The sequence below is a fragment of the Eschrichtius robustus genome, chromosome 1 (genome assembly GCF_028021215.1).
Source record: "Eschrichtius robustus isolate mEscRob2 chromosome 1, mEscRob2.pri, whole genome shotgun sequence".
Classification (NCBI taxonomy): Eukaryota; Metazoa; Chordata; class Mammalia; order Artiodactyla; family Eschrichtiidae; genus Eschrichtius; species Eschrichtius robustus.
In genome coordinates this window covers 113,268,829-113,287,697 of record NC_090824.1, presented here as the reverse complement: position 1 = coordinate 113,287,697, position 18,869 = coordinate 113,268,829, and the positions used below count along the sequence as shown (strand labels likewise).

Here is an 18,869-nt window from a genome sequence, read left to right as displayed (position 1 = left end):
GCCAGGGAGATCAGGAGATGCAGGCGGGAGGGGCCCTCCCACACCCCAGACCAGAGGAGCAGGAGAGGAGAGGAGGGCATTTGCCCCACCCACTCGAGCCCAGGAAGCCTGCTGGGCTCCCAGGTGAGGTCCCCTGCCCTCTTGAGACTGGGACCCTTCTGTTCCTTGAGCCTAAGCCCCACCCCACACAGCCCCCAGGGCCTTTTCCAGTGCTGTGTGTCCTGAGCATTGGCCCTGCCCACCACCCAAACCTCACCCTTGCTTAGGCCCTGCTCTCCACAGCCAAGGCCTTCCCCCCCTCCTTTTATTTATTATTATTTTTCTTTTCCCTCCTCCTCTTTTTTTACTATTGTGGTACTGATGTACCTTCCACTTGTTGATTCATCTATATTTTTATTTTTACATTCTTTCTAACATATCTGTTAGTTTCCTAGTCTAATTTTTTTTTTGTTATTGTTCTCTTTTTTTTTTGCCACCCCACATGGCTCACAGGATCTTGATTTGCTAGCACGGGGTCGGGTGGAAGCTCCTGCAGTGGGAGCTCTGAGTCTGAACCACTGGACTAACAGACACCTTCAGACCCCAGGGAATATTCATCAGAGTGAGGTCTCACAGAGTTCCTCATCTCAGCACCAAGACCCAGCTCTACCCAATAGCCTACAAACTCCAGTGTTGGAAGCTTCAGGCCAAACAACCAGTAAAACAGGAACACAATCCCACTCATTAAAAAAAAAAAAAAAGAGAGACGGCAAAAAAATATGTCACAGATGAAGGAGCAAGGTAAAAACCTACAAGACCAAACAAATGAAGAGGAAATAGGCAATCTACCTGAAAAAGAATTCATAGTAATGATAGTAAAGATGATCCAGAATCTCAGAAATAGAATAGAAGCATGGATTGAGAAAATACAAGAAATGTTTAACAAAGATCTAGAAGAACTAAAGAACAAACAAACAGATGAACAACACCATAACTGAAATGAAAAATACACTAGAAGGAATCAATAACAGAATAACGGAGGCAGAAGAACGAATAAGTGAGCTGGAAGACAAAATGGTGGAAATAACTGCCGAGGAGCAGAATAAAGAAAAAAGAATGAAAAGAACTGAAGACAATCTCAGAGACCTCTGGGACAACACTAAATGCACCAACATTCGAATTATAGGGGTCCCAGAAGAAGAAGAGAAAAAGAAAGGGTCTGAAAAAATATTTGAAGAGATTAAAGTGGAAAATTTCCCTAATATGGGAAAGGAAATAGTCACCCAAGTCCAGGAAGCACAGAGAGTCCCATACAGGGTAAACCCTAGGAAAAACACACCGAGACACATATTAATCAAACTAACAAAAATTAAATTCAAAGAAAAAATATTAAAAGCAGCAAGGGAAAAACAAAAAATACACACAAAGGAATCCCCATAAGGTTATCAGCTGATTTTTCAATGGAAACTCTGCAGGCCAGAAGGGAGTAGCAGGATATACTTAAAGTGATGAAAGAGAAAAACCTACAACCAAGATTACTCTACCCAGCAAGGATCTCATTCAGATTCGATGGAGAAGTCAAAAGCTTTTCAGACAAACAACAGCTAAGAGAATTCAGCACCACCAAACCAGCTTTACAACACATGCTAAAGAAACTTCTCTAAGCGGGAAACACAAGAGAAGAAAAAGACCCACAAAAACAAACCCAAAACAATTAAGAAAATGTAACAGGAACATACATATCAATAATAACCTTGAATGTAAGTGGATTAAATGTCCCAACCAAAAGACACAGACCGGCTGAATGGATACAAAAACAAGACCCATATATATGCTATCTACAAAAGACCCACTTCAGAACTAGGGACACATACAGACTGAAAGTGAAGGGATGGAAAAAGATATTCCATGCAAATGGAAATCAAAAGAAAGCTGGAGTAGCAATACTCGTATCAGATAAAATAGACTTTAAAATAAAAACTGTTACAAGAGATAAGGAGGGACACTACATAATGATCCAGGGATCAATCCAAGAAGAAGATATAACAATTATAAATGTTTATGCAACCAACATAGGAGCACCTCAAAACATAAGGTAAATGCTAACAACCATGAAAGGAGAAATCAACAGTAACGCAATAATAGTAGGGGACTTTAACACCCCACTTACACCAATGGACAGATCATCCAAACAGAAAATAAATAAGGAAACACAAGCTTTAAATGACACAACAGACCAGATAGATCTAATTGATATTTATAGAACATTCCACCCAAAAGTGGCAGAATACACTTTCTTCTCAACTGCACATGGAACATTCTCCAGGACAGATCACATCTTGGGTCATAAATCAAGCCTCAGAAAATTTAAGAAAATTGAAATTGTAGCAAGCATCTTTTCTGACCACGATGCTATGAGATTGGAAATCAATTACAGGAAAAAGACTGTAAAAAACACAAATACATGGAGGCTAAACAGTGCGCTACTAAATAACCAAGAGATTACTGAAGAAATCAAAGAAGAAATAAAAAAATACGTGGAAACAAATGACAACAAAAACACAGCAACCCAAACTGTATGGGATGCAGCAAAAGCAGTTCTAAGAGGAAAGTTTATAGCAATTCAATCTCACCCCAAGAAACAAGAAAAATCTCAAATAAACAATCTAACTCTACACTTAAAACAACTAGAGAAAGAAGAACAAAGAAAACCCAAAGTCAGTAGAAGGAAAGAAATCATAAAGATCAGAGCAGAAATAAATGAAATAAAATGAAGAAAACAATAGCAAAGATCAATAAAACTAACAGCTGGTTCTTTGAGAGGATAAACAAAATTGATAAACCCTTAGCCAGACACATCAAGAAAAAAAGGGAGAGGACGCAAATCAATAAAATTAGAAATGAAAAAGGAGAAATCACAACTGACACTGCAGAAATACAAAGGATTATAAGAGACTACTACAAACAACTATATGCCGATAAAATGGACAACAACGAAGAAATGGACAAATTCTTGGAAAGGTACAATTTTCCAAGACTGAACCAGGAAGAATTAGAAAATATAAACAGACCTATCACAAGTATTGAAATTGAAACTGTAATTAAAAATCTTCCAACAAACAAAAGTCCAGGACGAGATGGCTTCACAGGCGAATTCTATCAAACATTTAGAGAAGAGCTAACACCAATCCTTCTCAAACTCTTCCAAAAAATTGCAGAGGGAGAAACACTCCCAAATTCATTCTACAAAGCCACCATCACCCTGATACCAAAACCAGAAAAAGATATCACACAAAAAAGAAAATTATAGACCAATATCAATGATGAACATAGATGCAAAAATCCTGAACAAAATACTAGTAAACAGAATCCAACAGCACATTAAAAGGATCATACACCATGATCAAGTGGGATTTATCCCAGGGATGCAAGGATTCTTCAATATATGCAAATCAATCAATGTGATACACCACATTAACAAATTAAGGAATAAAAACCATATGATCATCTCAATAGATGCAGAAAAAGCTTTCGACAAAATTCAACACCCATTTATGATAAAAACTCTCCAGAAAATGGGCTTAGAGGGAAACTACCTCAACATAATAAAGGCCATATATGACAAACCAACAGCAAGCATCATTCTCAATGGTGAAAAACTGAAAGCATTTCCACTAGGATTAGGAACAAGACAAGGATGTCCACTCTCGCCACTATTATTCAACATAGTTTTGGAAGTCTTAGCCATGGCAATCAGAAAAGAAAAAGAAATAAAAGGAATACAAATTGGAAAAGAAGATGTAAGACTGCCACTGTTTGCCGATGACATGATGTTATATGTAGAAAATCCTAAAGATGCCACCAGAAAACTACTAGAACTAATCAATGAATTTGGTAAAGTTGCAGGATACAAAATTAATGCACAGAAATCTCTGGCATTCCTATACACCAACAACGAAAAATCAGAAAGAGAAATTAAGGAAACACTCCCATTTACCACTGCAACAAAAAGAATGAAATACCTAGGAATAAACCTGCCTAAGGAGGCGAAAGACTTGTACTCAGAAAACTATAGAACACTGATGAAAGAAATCAAAGATGACATAAACAGATGGAGAAATATACCATGTTCTTGGATTGGAAGAATCAATATTGTGAAAATGACTATACTACAATATACAGATTCAATGCAATCCCTATCAAACTACCAATGGCATTCTTCACAGAAGTAGAACAAAAAATCTTACAATTCATATGGAAACACAAAAGACCCTGAATAGCCAAAGCAATCTTGAGAAAGAAAAACGGAGTTGGAGGAATCAGGCTCCCCAACTTCAAACTATACCACAAAGCTACAGTAAGCAAGACAGTATGGTACTGCCACAAAAACAGAAAGATAGATCAGTGGTACAGGATAGAATGCCCAGAGATAAACCCACACACACATGGGCACCTAATTTATGGCAAAGGAGGCAAGAACATACAATGGAGAAAAGACAGCCTCTTCAGTAAGTGGTGCTGGGAAAACTGGACAGCTACATGTAAAAGAATAAAATTAGAACACTACCTAACACCATACACAAAAATAAACTCCAAATGGATTAAAGACTTCAATGTAAGACCAGACACTATAAAACTCTTAGAGGAAAACATAGGAAAAACACTCTTTGACATAAACCACAGCAAGATCTTTTTAGACCCACCTCCTAGAGTAACGGATATGAAACAAAAATAAACAAATGGGACCTAATTAAACTTAAAAGCTTTTGCACAGCAAAGAAAACCATAAACAAAACAAAAAGACAACCCTCAGCATGGGAGAAAATATTTGCAAATGAAACAACAGATAAAGGATTAATCTCCAAAATATACAAACAGCTCATGGAGCTCAATATCAAATAAACAAACAGTCCAGTTAAAAAATGGACAGAAGACCTAAATAGACATTTTACCAAGGAAGACATACATGGCCAAGAGGAACACGAAAAGATGCTCAACATCACTAATAATTAGAGCAATGCAAATCAAAACTACAATGAGGTATCACCTCACACCAGTCAGAATGGCCACTATCAAAAAAGCTAGAAACAATAAATGCTGGAAAGGGTGTAGTGAAAAGGGAACCCTCCTACACTGTTGGTGGGAATGTAAATTGATACAACCACTATGGAAGATAGTACGGAGGTTCCTTAAAAAACTAAAAACAGAACTACCATATGACCCAGCAATCCCACTACTGCGCGTATACCCTGAGAAAACCATAATTCAAAAAGAGACGTGGACCACAATGTTCACTGCAGCACTATTTACAATAGCCAGGTCATGGAAGCAACCTAAGTGTCCATCGACAGATGAATGGATAAAGAAGATGTGGCACATATATCCAGTGGAATATTACTCAGCCATAAAAAGAAACGAAATTGAGTTATTAGTAGTGAGGTGGATGGACCTAGAGTCTGTCATAAAGAGTGAAGTAAGTCAGAAAGAGAAAAACAAATACCGTATGCTAACGTATATATATGGAATCTAAAAAAAAAAGTACTGATGAACCTAGTTGCTGGGCAGGAATAAAGAGGTAGGCATAGAGAATGGACTTGATGACATGGGGTGGGAGGGCGAAGCTGGGGCAAAGTGAGAGTAGCATCAACATATATACACTACCGAATGTAAAATAGTTGGCTGGGGGGAAGCAGCAGCAAAGCATGGGAGATCAGTTTGGTGCTCTGCGATGACCTAGAGGGATGGGATAGGGAGGATGGGAGGGAGGCTCATGAGGGAGGGGATATGGGGACATGTGTATGCATATGGCTGATTCGCTTTGTTGTGCAACAGAAACTAACACGGTTTTGTGAGGCAATTATACTCCAATAAAGATCTATTAAAAAAGAAGAAAAGAAAAAACCTAATAACACAGCCTCACAGTGTATGATTCTGGAACAATTAAAATCAAAATTCTGTGGTATGCAAATTATATACAGACATGTTGGCGGGAAAGGAATATCCAGAGTGGGTATGTTTATACAGGGAAAGTTTCCCATAAAACATGAACAATCCATCAGGCTAACTCCTCACCCCAAAGGAGTAGTGAGTGAATCATTCAAAAGATACAGTGACCAGTCTCCAAAGGAGATGCCTGCATCTGCATGACTAATTTAAATAGCCCACTCTACATATCAGTGCCTGATAAGACCACTTTTTAGAGGTATATAAAGGACATTTAGAATTTATGAGATTTGAGTACAAAAATAGAGCCAGTCTTTATCTTGAATTTAGTGGAAACCAACTGCACACTCGCAGTTACATAATCCTGCTGATTTAGGCAGTTTATAACTATGATCCTTCTGGTTTAAGGAATCAAGTCTGCCTTTCCTCCAAAAAGAAATCATGTACTCAGAAAGAGGAGGGAAGCATCTTTCAGAAGAGTGACTATAGTAAGTTTTCTGGAAGGCTAAGGTAACTGTGAATAAGTAATCTAGAAAGTATATGAGAACCCTTAGTTTAAGGCAATCTGGTTAAATTCACCTTTAGTAAACAGAGCAGGGCCTAGGAGATTCTTGGGAAGAAAACCCAAGGGCATTCCTTTATCCAGGAGAGGAAGGGAAACCACCAGAAAGAATAGATGGCTCTACCCCAAGGGCCAACTGGGAGCATAGGCGTGATCTTCAAGGAGGGGAGGAGCCCAACCTAGGAGTGTCAGTGGCTCGAAGGGAGGGATTCTTTGGTGGTGCACAGGAGAGAGTGTACAAGGTGCATCAGGCTTTAGTCTATGAAATAAGGGACAGTAAGGGGAAAAAAAGTCTTAGGCTAGGTAAGGGTAAAGTGTGATGTTTGACGTGGGGAGGAAGACTCCTGGCAAAGCAAAGCAAAATGAGAGTCAGTAAGAAGTATTAAAAACTGGGCCCAATTAATTATTTCTCTAAGTGTCAAATCCATGGCAAGGCTCTGAGCCTTATCTATCCTGAAGACAGAATATTCAAGATATGTAAAAATATGATGAGAAATAATAACCAGTCAGGACTCTGCATTTTCACCATTCTCAGGAATGAGAAAGAGCTGGATGAATACTCTCCTTCACCCTTGGTCTATGCCTCAGTTACATCTTCTGCAACATTTCAAGGAGAAAGAGGTAAAAAGCTTCCCAAAAGTTTAATATTATATCTTCAAGTAAAAGGAACATTATATTGCAATTATGTTATTGTTTTAATTTTCTTAAACATTTAGTTTCTCAACATTTTGAACATAGTAGGCTCACAGCAAAGACATTTCCATTAATCTCTACCAAGATTACTTGATACCATGATACCATTCCTACCATGAGCTTGTTAGATTTAGATGAACTTAACAGATGTATATTGTGGATTCTACTGTAAACAATGCACTTAAAAACAATCCTTAATACATCTTTTGTCAGCTGTGCCTTATTAGCTGCCTAATACCTTCTTTTTTGCTGTCAACAAAATTGCAGTTATTAAAAGCGGAACATTTATTACTGTAGGACAAAATGTTCCCAAAATGCATCGAAGACATAATGCCTTGAATTTCACCTAATTAGGATGAATTCCTCCTTCTCAGATGTTGACATATGCTTTTAATTCTGTAAAATGTACAATTATAAACAACCACTTCACAAATCACAAAATGAAATTACTAATATATCTCTGTATAACAACCCTCAAGTGTTCTTACTCGGTAGGTCTTTTCAAGGCATTCTGAGATGATCTAGAAAGATAAAATTTGGCATGAGTGTATAGCTTTTGTTCATGGTCAAAAAGAAAAATCATGAAATGTCCAATTTTCAGTTTTATGGGGATTCCCTTTTGTCATACCAGTTCTGTATAATTTTAGCTCCAGAAAGAGTGTGTCTTTAAGTTAAAAAATAACAAGTATAATTAATCATCATCATTTAGTCTCAGAATATAAGAAAGTAGTTGCATAACTATTCCTTTTAGTGGTTCCCAATTTTTCTTTTAAAAGAGAATTGGGTAGTCATCTTTAAAAATAATTTACAATGAGAGATCCCTATGAGATTCTGGCATATAACTTGAAAGGAGTTCAAGGAACTGAGTGAATCGCTGTAGCATTCCCTGGTACAGAAAACTAATACTGCCATTGGGGACTGAACTCTGAAACCAGTCATCTTAGTATGAAAAACGATTTAGTTTAGAGAACAATGGCACATTTCACAGATTCTCACTAGTGTGAGTACACCAAAACAGTAAAATGCTTTTATTTCTTAACAGGTTTGCAAACTGTTTTAAGAAGACCAGGAGAAACTCTTCTGTCTGGGAAGGCATCCTCCATCTGAAAGTCTATCTCCTGTGAAATAAGCCATTAAGTAAGAAACCTGGGACTCAACCCAGGTGTTCAGCTAAAGGGTCATTGGAGAGGCAGCTTAAAAAAACAAGCTTCTGAATTCTCAGAGCTAAGGAGGGGATTCACATTTAGCTTGATTGGAAGGTGTGCTAATACGATGTAGATGAATTATTCTGAGGATCTTCTGGAATGTGATCAAAATCTTGGGGATGAGACCCAAAGAAATGAAGGCATATTAGTGACTATGAATAACCAAGGCCAACCAATTTAAGGATGAGCTCCAGGGTGGCTTTAAGAAGCCGAGAGCCGTCTTTCAGCTATATTTCAAAACAGAGCTCTGCAACCAAAGTTCTCCAATTGTTGAAGGTAAACTTGCCCTTCTTCATGTCTACAATACTGTAACATGGCTTTTAAGGCCTGGCCTGAGGAACATGACACATAGAGGGCCCGTAAATAAACCTATGCAGCTATGGTCAACTCATCTATGACAAAGGGGGCAAGAATATACAATAGAGAAAAGACAGTCTCTTCAGTAAGTGGTGCTGGGAAAACTGGACAGCTACATGTAAAAGAATGAAATTAGAACATTCTCTAACACCATATACAAAAATAAACTCAAAATGGATTAAAGACCTAAATGTAAGACCTGAAACCATAAACTCCTAGAAGAAAACATAGGCAGAACACTCTTGGACATAAATCGTAGTATTTTTTTGGATCTGTCGCCTAAGGCAAAAGAAAAGCAAAAATAAACAAACGGGACATAATTAAATTTAAAAGCTTCTTGCACAGCAAAGGAAACCACTGACTAGATGAAAAGACAACCTACTGAATGGGAAAAAATACTTGCAAATGATATGACTGATAAGTGGTTAATACCCAAAATATATAAACAGCTCATAAAACACAACATCAAAAAAACAAACAACCTGATTAAAGAGATATTTTTCCAAAGACAAATAGATGGCCAACAGGCACATAAAAAGGTGCTCAACGTCATAATCACCAGAGAAATGCAAATTAAAACCACAATGAGATATCACCTCACACCTGTCAGAACAGCTAGCATCAAAAAAACCCACAAATAACAAAAGTTGGTGAGGACGTGAAGAAAAGGGAACCCTTGGTGGGAATGTAAATTGATGCAGCAGCAGTGGAGAACAGTATGGAGGTTCCTCGAAAAACTAAAAATAGAACTACCATATGATCCAGCAATTCCAGTCCTGTGTATACATCTGAAGAAAACAAAAACGCTAATTCAAAAAGATACATGAACCCAATGTTCATGGCAGCATTATTTACAATAGCCAAGATATGGAAGCAACCTAAGTGTCCAACAACAGACGGACGGATAAAGAAGACGTGGTATGTATGTACAATGGAATAGTACTCAGCCATTAAAAAGAATGAAATTTTGCCATTTGCAACAACATGGATGGACTTGGATGGTATTATGCTTAGTGAAATAAGTCAGACAGAGAAAGACAAATACCGCATGTTATCACTTATATGTGGAATCTAAAAAATAAAACACACTGGTGAATACAATAAAAAAGAAACAGACTCACAGATATAGAAAACAAACTAGTGGTTACCAGGGGGAGAGAAAATGGGGCGGGGGCAAAATAGGGATAGGGTTTAAGAGGTACAAACCACTATGTATAAAATAAATAGGCTAGGGACTTCCCTGGTGGTCCAGTCGGTAAGACTCCAAGCTCCCAATGCAAGGGGCCTGGGTTTGATCCCTGGTCGGGGAACTAGATCCCGCATGCATGCCGCAACTACGAGTCCACATGCTGTAACTAAAGATCCCACGTGCCGCAACTAAGACCCGGCGCAGCCCAAATAAATAAATATTTTAAAATAAATAAATAAATAGGCTACAAGGATATACTGTACAGCACAGGGAATATAGCTAATATTTTATAATAACTAAATATAAAAACTAAAAACTAAATAACCTTTAAAAATGTGAATCACTGTGTTGTATACCTGAAACTTATAAATTGTACATCAACTATACCTCAATTTTTACAAAAAGGAATGAATGAACGAATGAATGAATGAATAAATAAATCTCTCTGTCTCTCTCTACACACACACACACATACCCTTTTGGTTCTATTTCTCTGGAGAACCCTAATACAAGTATCTAAGGTAGTGATTCTCAACTAGAGATAAGGGGAAGTGGGGTCGATAAGAAGAGCAGAGGGGTTGGGGATGATAATTTTGAAAAGGCATGGGCAGACCTTGTGGAATAATACCTACTCAAAAGCCATTCACAACCTTCGTCTATTACAGAGGTGGGAATACTAAAATGAATTTTCCACCTTCCCCTGCAGCTAAGGGATAGTCATGTAACAGAGTTGTGGCCAGAAGGGCTTCCTTCCCAAATAAAAAGCTAAAGCCTTACTAGGAGAAAGCGCTATGCTCTAACCATTCTCCCCGCCTGGCCTAGTAAGGATTCAGATGTAAAAACAGTGCCTGGAAGAGCTGAAGATCAACTCTACTGCTGCCACCACTCCCCAGTGTTCCATGCACAGCATTTTAAATAGGAGTGCAAGCAGAATCTGGCTTCTTAGGCCAACCTGTATTGAAAGCTGAGAAATTTAACCTACTTCATGTTAAATGTCATTATATAGACAGCTTTTTAAATTATAGCTGTACTCTTTCTCCACTGAGGCTAGCTAAGGTCAAAATCTGCAATGGGGGTCTTCCTTGGTGGCACAATGGTTAATAATCTGCCTGCCAAAGCAGGGGACACGGGTTCGATCCCTGGTCCGGGAAGATCCCACATGCCGCGGAGCAACTAAGCCCGTCTGCCACAACTACTGAGCCTGCGCTCTAGAGCCTGCAAGCCACAACTACTGAGCCCATGTGCCACAACTACTGAAGCCCTCACACCTAGAGCCCGTGCTCTGCAACAAGAGAAGCCACTGCAATGAGAAGCCCGTGCACCGCAACAAAGAGTAGCCCCCACTTGCCGCAACTAGAGAAAGCCTGAGTACAGCAATGAAGACACAACACAGCCAAAAATAAATAAATAAATTAAATAAATTAAAAAACAAAAAATCTGCAATGGGAAGGACTTGGACTAGAAGAATTTCCTGAAAGTAATGATTTTGAAGCACTGACAATTAGAATTATAATGGTTATGGATCACTGAATTAATAAGGAAGGCTGTAGGGTAAGAGTCTTTGAAAATATGTCCTGAATTTTCTTATGGCATTCCACTTTAAAGACAGGAGTTAGAAATGAGTGGCACTTTGACATCACTGCATTTTGTAATACAGTAGTGCATTTAAAATTTTACCTCAGTACACTTTTAATATTTGTTACAGTTGAGAACTAAAGAATTCTAAAGAGAACTAAAAATCACTGTGTAATAAAACCTCACTAACAAATCATTAACAAGGAACTTACTGGCCAAGTCGGTGAATGTAAAGAAAGTGCCCAAATTACCTAATAATTTTTTAAAATTAATTAATTAATTTATTTATTTTTGGCTGTGTTGGGCCTTCGTTGCTGTGCACTTGCTTTCTCTAGTTGTGGCGAGCGGGGGCTACTCTTCGCTGCAGTACATGGGCTTCTCATTGCAGTGGCTTCTCTTGTTGCAGAGCACGGGCTCTAGGCGTGCAGGCTTCAGTAGTTGTGGTTCGGGTTCTACAGTGCAGGCTCAGTAGTTGTGGCACACGGGCTTAGCTGCTCCGCAGCACGTGGGATCTTCCCAGACCAGGGCTCGAACCCGTGTCCCCTGCGTTGGCAGGAGGATTCTTAACCACTGTGCCACCAGGGAAGTTCCCTAATAATTTTTAAAGTCAACAGTATCATATGTTTGAGGCTATCAATGATGCACCTCTAAAAATATTTTCTCCAGTCCTACCTGTAAGCAGAAAAATCAAGTGCTGTCAAATAATGACTTCAAAATTCTGTGCTTACCTTTTTTTTCTCCAGTGTAGGGCACATAGTCTTCCCTGTCCTTATGCTCCAAAGCTTCCTTTTCCAGATAGGAAAGGAGGTGTTCTCTATCAAATGGCCCTGTGGCAGACTTTGATGTCTGGTTCTTCTGCCGGAACCCTGCAGGCAGAAGGGCATTCTGCCAAAGAGAATGAATCAGCCATTATGACCAGCAAGAATGTCAATGTTATATACGTCCAGATGTTACCACCTAAGAAAGATTTATAGACTAGAATGGGATGTAGGCATTAAAGACTTCATTACAGGGTTTTAGGCAGCAACATAAAAGTGTTCCAAACAATGTTTTTTTAAAATTAGGTAGAATTCACTTACATTATTATTAAAATAGGCACATGCACATTTTCTTCAGAAAGTATTCTACTAGCAGGAAACACCCTTTACTTTTAAGTATCCTGGGACAGTAATGAAAAATAGTTTGTAATGCTTAATAACAGCTCAGCATATATGTAAACATAGAAAAGAATTCCATTGCAAAAGAATGTTAAATGACTATATACGTCATAGTCCTTCATAATGTCTGCTATTTCATCATAAAGACTTTCTCAGAAGAAAAACATGTGTATCATACAGTAGGGTATCAGGATATTAATGTTTACTTGTTTGTGTTTAAATGCAAAGGTTCAACTTCTATGTGTACGTATGTGTGTATACATCAGCACTAGGACGTATTTGCAGCAACCACTGTCATTGCTACTCAAGACACTCAGAGATTCTCACGGCAAGAGTTATATCCCTAGGTTTCCACCTGGGTACAGACTTTTTGAGTGCATGGAGTAACTGAGAGTGGGGGAGGGGTGAGAGGCAATGGACTAAAGTTGTCTCTTTTAGTCCCTACTCTGTTTTTTCACTAAGCCCAGGAATAACAAGTGGTGACTAAACAATGTGAGGTGCATCTTTTTGCTAGTCAAAAACCGAAGAGGTGATACTACCTTGTCTCACAATTCCCAAGTATTCTTTGCTTTGAAAATGGGAGGCAGCCAGAAAAGTTACACAAAAGGGCCAACTCTGTTCTACAACACCTCACAATATTGGCAAGGATGCTGAATCTCCTAGGTGTTATAAGATCATTTTTCATTACAAAGAGTGATCTTATATAGATAATGATAATAAGAAATACTCATTTTATAACTAGAAAATATGGCACTTCAACTTTGGCCATTTGCTGAAATCCACAATAATTTTCATAAAATTCGCCTTTGTGTTTTTCCTCATGTAATGGTGTATGCATAACACAGAAAGCTCACCTATCAAGATGAAATACAAAAGAGGTTTTTCCTAACCATGCACCAAAAATGTTTCTACAACACAAAATTGTCTATAGGAATATAAAAAAGAAACACAAGATTTCTACCCTCAGACTTTGAAATCAAGACAAGACCTACACATGAAGAATCCATTCTCAACAAACCATCAAGTCCTATCCATTTTTACTTCCTAAAAAACTGTCTAACTTTTCTTCATCTCCAATACCATTACTTTGGTCTACACGATGATCCAAGCTGGGAGGGACTATTACATTAGCCTCCCAACTGGTCTCCCTGGATCAGTTGCTGATACTCTTCAACCTTCACTCCCACCCCCCAAGGTTACCCTAGCCTCATCTCACACACCCTCTCCATTCTAACCACATCAGCCCTTGTTCCTCCCTTGTACGTGCCATATACTTCTTTCCCTGGAATGCTCTGTCCATCCTCTTTTGAAACTCATTTTTCAGACTGCAGCTCCATTCCCCCAAGGAAAGCTTTTCCTGACCTCCCATTATATGCTCTTATATATGGCACGATTATTTGATTAATGTCTAATTCCTCACACTCCTACCAGACTATACATCATGAGGGCAAAGACCACATTTGTTTTGATCACTCTCATATTCCTAAGCCTAGCATAGTACCTGAGATCTATAGGTTGCCCCCACCTCAATATTTGCTGAATAAAGATTTGAGAATACTTTTAAAGAAAAATGCTCGTTAAGGCAAATTAATATAAGTTACTTTCCTTCACCATCAATAAGGCCCATGTATACATACTGCTACTTCATGGTGGTAGAAATGGAGTTGCATTATACCACCTGCCTGTTCAAGCCCATGTCAAACATACAGGTTTTAGGGCTTCCCTGGTGGCGCAGTGGTTGAGAATCTGCCTGCCAATGCAGGGGACACGGGTTCGAGCCCTGGTCTGGGAAGATCCCACATGCCGCAGAGCAACTGGGCCCGTGAGCCACAACTACTGAGCCTGCGTGACTGGAGCCTGTGCTCCACAACAAGAGAGGCCACGATAGTGAGAGGCCCGCGCACTGCGATGAAGAGTGGCCCCCCGCTTGCCACAACTAGAGAAAGCCCTCGCACAGAAACGAAGACCCAACACAGCCAAAAATAAATAAATAAATAAATAAATAATTTTTTTAAAAAAAACATACAGGTTTTAAATGATATGTTAGCTGGAATCCTGGCTCCTTAAATACAGTCTTTGACCACAAAATAAATGAGAGCTAACTGGCTTTGGAGGCCATGAGCTAAGCTTTATTAGAAGCACACTTTAATCAAGAAAGTTAATGGATCATAATTACTTAACAAATAGATAAAAATCTCATTAAAATGACTGCCACTGAAAATTACATGCTTCTCCCTTGCACTGGAATTTTGTTGTAATAATTTATTCCCAGTCTTAGAAACGAAAAAACTACCTTTTGCCTAGGCTGGCTGGCTGTCTTTTTGAGACAGAAGTTTTGAGAAAACACAGTACGTTAGCAAATAAATATATTGAATGCAGCATAAGGAAAGTAAAACAGCCCTCCAAAATATATCAGAATAGCACCATATACAAACTTCACCTGCTCTTCTCTTATCTACCTTCTGAGACTTTGTAAGGTACAGTGTGTTCCTCTGGTTGAAGTAGCTGCTGCTGCCCTGGCCCTCTTGTCTCCCCTGTTCCTTTACTGAAACACTTTCCAGAAACTTCACCCAACGAGTGGCAAGCTGTCAGTAAACATCACTGTTCTTCTAGTCTCAACTAACAGTATCTGAGGTTGGGGGAGTTACAACTAGGGTTGGGGAGTCTGCAAAATACATCCAGAAGTTAGAACCCAAGCCTCCCCATAAAAGAAGCAGGCCATGGATTTCCAAAGAAGAAAATATAAGCCATCAGCTTTTCGACCTATAGAATAAAGCACGAGTTAAAGGGGGCTCACTGTAGTTTAACAGAAAGACCACTAGACTCTGCCAGGGATCAATCAGATAGTAAAGGATCCAGTCTCAGTTCCTTCCCTAATTGTAATAACTGAGGCAAGTCACCTAACTTTTGTTTTCCATCTGTGAAACAGAGGGCAAGCGCTAGATCAGTGTTTCTCAACCAGGGGTGTTTTCAGACCCCAGGGGACAATTGGCAATATCCGGAAACACTTTTGACTGTCACAGTTGGGGGGTGGGCATATTAATCACTTTTTAAATTTTCTGTATTTTATGATGCTTTGACATCTTGGGGGCCTTGCTAATCCTGGAAAGACTGCCCCTCCCAGGGCTAACTAATTCCTAGGGATAGCAAACAACTCCCCCCCCAGCCCCTGCCATGTGCCTCTCATATGAAAACCAACCAATCCAGAGCCCACACCCCCGACCACCTCTTTCATCTTTCACACACCAAGCCAATACTTCCCCTGCCCTAAACTGCCAAGGACCAGGCACTGGACAACGAGAGACCACTCCTGTAGCCCAGAGCCACTGAAATTATTCAAACTATCCAATTCTAAACTTGCTCAAATCTGTCCACCCTGTCTCACCTTTTCCTTCCCTTGGAAACCACAATAAAAGTTCTGGGCCACACTTGCTCCTCACTCCTACCTCCTGACCAACCCAATTGCTCCCCCATGTGGCCCTGTAGGGCTTGGTGCACCTCCTGCTGTTGGGAACTGAAAGTAATAAACTCTTCTTTCAAGGAAGTTTCCATGTATGGTATCCTATCAGACCTGACTAAAACAAAATCCCAGGTACATTTTAAATCAGGAGGGTATGCTATTAGTATGTTGTGAGTAGAGGCCAGGAATGCTGCAAAACACCCTACAACGTACAGGACAGCCCCACAGCAAAGAATTATCCAGCCCCAAATGTCAACAGCGCCAGGGTTGAGAAACCCTGGACCAGATGAACTCTTATGCTCCTACTATTTGACTCAAATAGGTCTGATAGGTTGACTTGCCTGGAGCAGATACTGCTGTAACCTGCAAAACAGCACTGTTATTCTGAGTTACCCCACAGACTTAGGTGCACTGAAAAATCTTCCTTATAGTAACAATTATGGTTAAGGGATTTGATCAGTGGTATTGACACATTACCCAAGTGCTAAAGTAATGATGAGAAAAGGGGTGTAATTCTCAACATAAATTAGAAAACCTTCTAGCAGGAAATAAATGTGTGGTAGTGACATGAACACTTTCATAAAACAAACTCTTACCACAGTCCTTAAAAGGCACTAAAAGTCAATGTCTTGTCATAATAAAATGTGGTAAAGAAAAGCAGCCTAGCAAATAGCCACTACCTTCAGATCAAGGAGCCACAACCTTAGTGTTCTCCCCTCACTGCCTCCCAGCCGCACACGCCCTGCTGCAACAACCGCTCCAAACATACCAGGGATTAACAATTCCAGGGTCAAGGGTCTCCACCTTAGCCTTATGTAATGCATAAGGTAAGCAACAGCCATTTTGCAAAATAAAACATATATTCATATATTCAGTTCTGCTCTACATGGATTGCAGTATTGCCCAGAGTCTGCTTAGATCTATTCTACCAATAACTAGAAACTTTGATCCAATTTGGTCAGCATCTTTCAGAAAGGTAATAATTAGATTTAAGGTCATGAAGGACCCTCTAGAGACACTCTCTACACTGCAGCCATCCTGGTACAGAAGCCCTGAAGAGGCATAGAGGCTGGCGTATGTCAAAGAGCTAATAATCTGCCGCATTTTACCAAAAACATTCTTCCCAGCCCAGAGAGAAAAGATTTCTTAAAGGGAAGAAAATTTCAGGAGATGTTTGAAAATAAAAATGTTGGAGAAAATAGTTTAGAACAGTCATGTCGTTAGAGATACCAGGCAGAAGTGGGGGTACTGGAAAGGAGGCCAAAAGTTCATTTGGATAAAGAGGAGGAGGGGGATGGCAGTGTCAGGGAAAAGTCATGGAAAAGCTAACTGTTCAAAGGCAGCTACTTAGTATCAAAGGGTTTGAAAAATTATTTCATTTCTCTTTATTGTCTAGCACCTACCTCAGGGTCAAGATCATCCAGCACAGTTTCCAGTTGTTTCAGTTCTATTTCTGATAGATTCCCAAGGAGTTCATCTTCATCAACGTCCTTGTACTTTTCTAAGTCCTTCCGGAACGATAGTGCCATGGTTTGCAGTCACTTAATTTTTGCTATTCAGTACAGTCAGAAGTGATTTCTTATTTTTTTTCTTAAAGCTATGGAGAGAAGAAACAAAAACATTTAAAATATTAAGTCATCCCCACCTACTTAGATCTATTTTAGGTTAAATGAAATGTAATTTCCATGTGTCATATATTCTTTGACTACGTATCACACACTACCCTTGCCTATGAATCATTCAATGTCTTTACCTTTTGTCTTTTGTTGACAAAAAGCAACCAAACAAAAACAAAAAGCCACACTGGGAAAAAAGAGGGGGAGGAGAGAATAAAATTGAAATCCATTAAAACGGCTACTTGACAGAATTTAGATTCTTGATAACTGAGTTTAGGGGGGAAGAACTTATAATATGTGCCAAAATATAATTTTTGACAAGGGTTTTAGGAGTCCTGTATCAGGAACTGGGGTCAATGATCAAATATTAAAACAAAAGATGTTTCTACTGCTCTTATCACTTAGGAAATTACAAAGGATTTAAGAAGTTCTGGATAGAGTGGGAGGATTAACCAAGATGGCGGAGTAGAAGGACGTGCTCTCACTCCCTCTTGCGAGAGCACCGGAATCACAACTGGCTGCTGGACAATCATTGACAGGAAGACCCTGGACTTCACCAAGGAGGATACCCCACGTCCAAGGACAGAGGAGAAGCCACAGTGAGACGGTAGGAGGGGCGCAATCAGAGTAAAATCAAATCCCATAACTGCTGGGTGGGTGGCTCACAGACTGGCGAGCACTTATACCACAGAAGTCCACCCACTGGAGTGAAGGTTCTGAGCCCCACGTCAGGCTTCCCAACCTGGGGGTCCGGCTACGGGAGGAGGAATTCCTAGAGAATCAGACTTTGAAGCCTAGTGGGAATTGATTGCAGGACTTTGACAGGACTGGGGGAAACAGAGACCCCACTCTTGGAGGGCACACACAAAGTAATGTGTGCATCGGGACCCAGGGGAAGGAGCAGTGACCCTGGGGGAGACTGAACCAGACCTACCTGCTGGTGTTGGGGGGGTCTCCTGCAGAGGCGAGTGGTGGCTCTGTTTCACCGTGGGGATAAGGACACTGGCAGCAGCGGTTCTGGGAAGTTCTCCTTGGCGTGAGCCCTCCCAGAGTCTGCCATTAACCCCACCAAAGAGCACGGGTAGGCTCCAGTGTTGGGTTGCCTCAGGCAAAACAACCATCAGGGAGGGAAC

At 39.8% G+C, this 18,869-nt stretch overlaps 1 protein-coding gene across 2 annotated transcripts in view; it reads right to left on the bottom strand.

The window, feature by feature from the left end:
• The window catches only part of TMOD3 (tropomodulin 3), a 92,013-nt gene that overhangs the window by 31,956 nt on the left and 41,188 nt on the right, over positions 1–18,869 (bottom strand). For both annotated transcript variants that reach the window (XM_068551691.1, XM_068551701.1), the window contains exons 2-3: positions 17,524–17,717; positions 12,232–12,388 (exon numbers count right to left, since the gene is read on the bottom strand). In XM_068551691.1, the coding sequence (XP_068407792.1) occupies positions 12,232–12,388; positions 17,524–17,649 (283 nt within the window). In that variant the 5' untranslated portion in view covers positions 17,650–17,717. The remainder of the gene's footprint in view (positions 1–12,231; positions 12,389–17,523; positions 17,718–18,869) is intronic.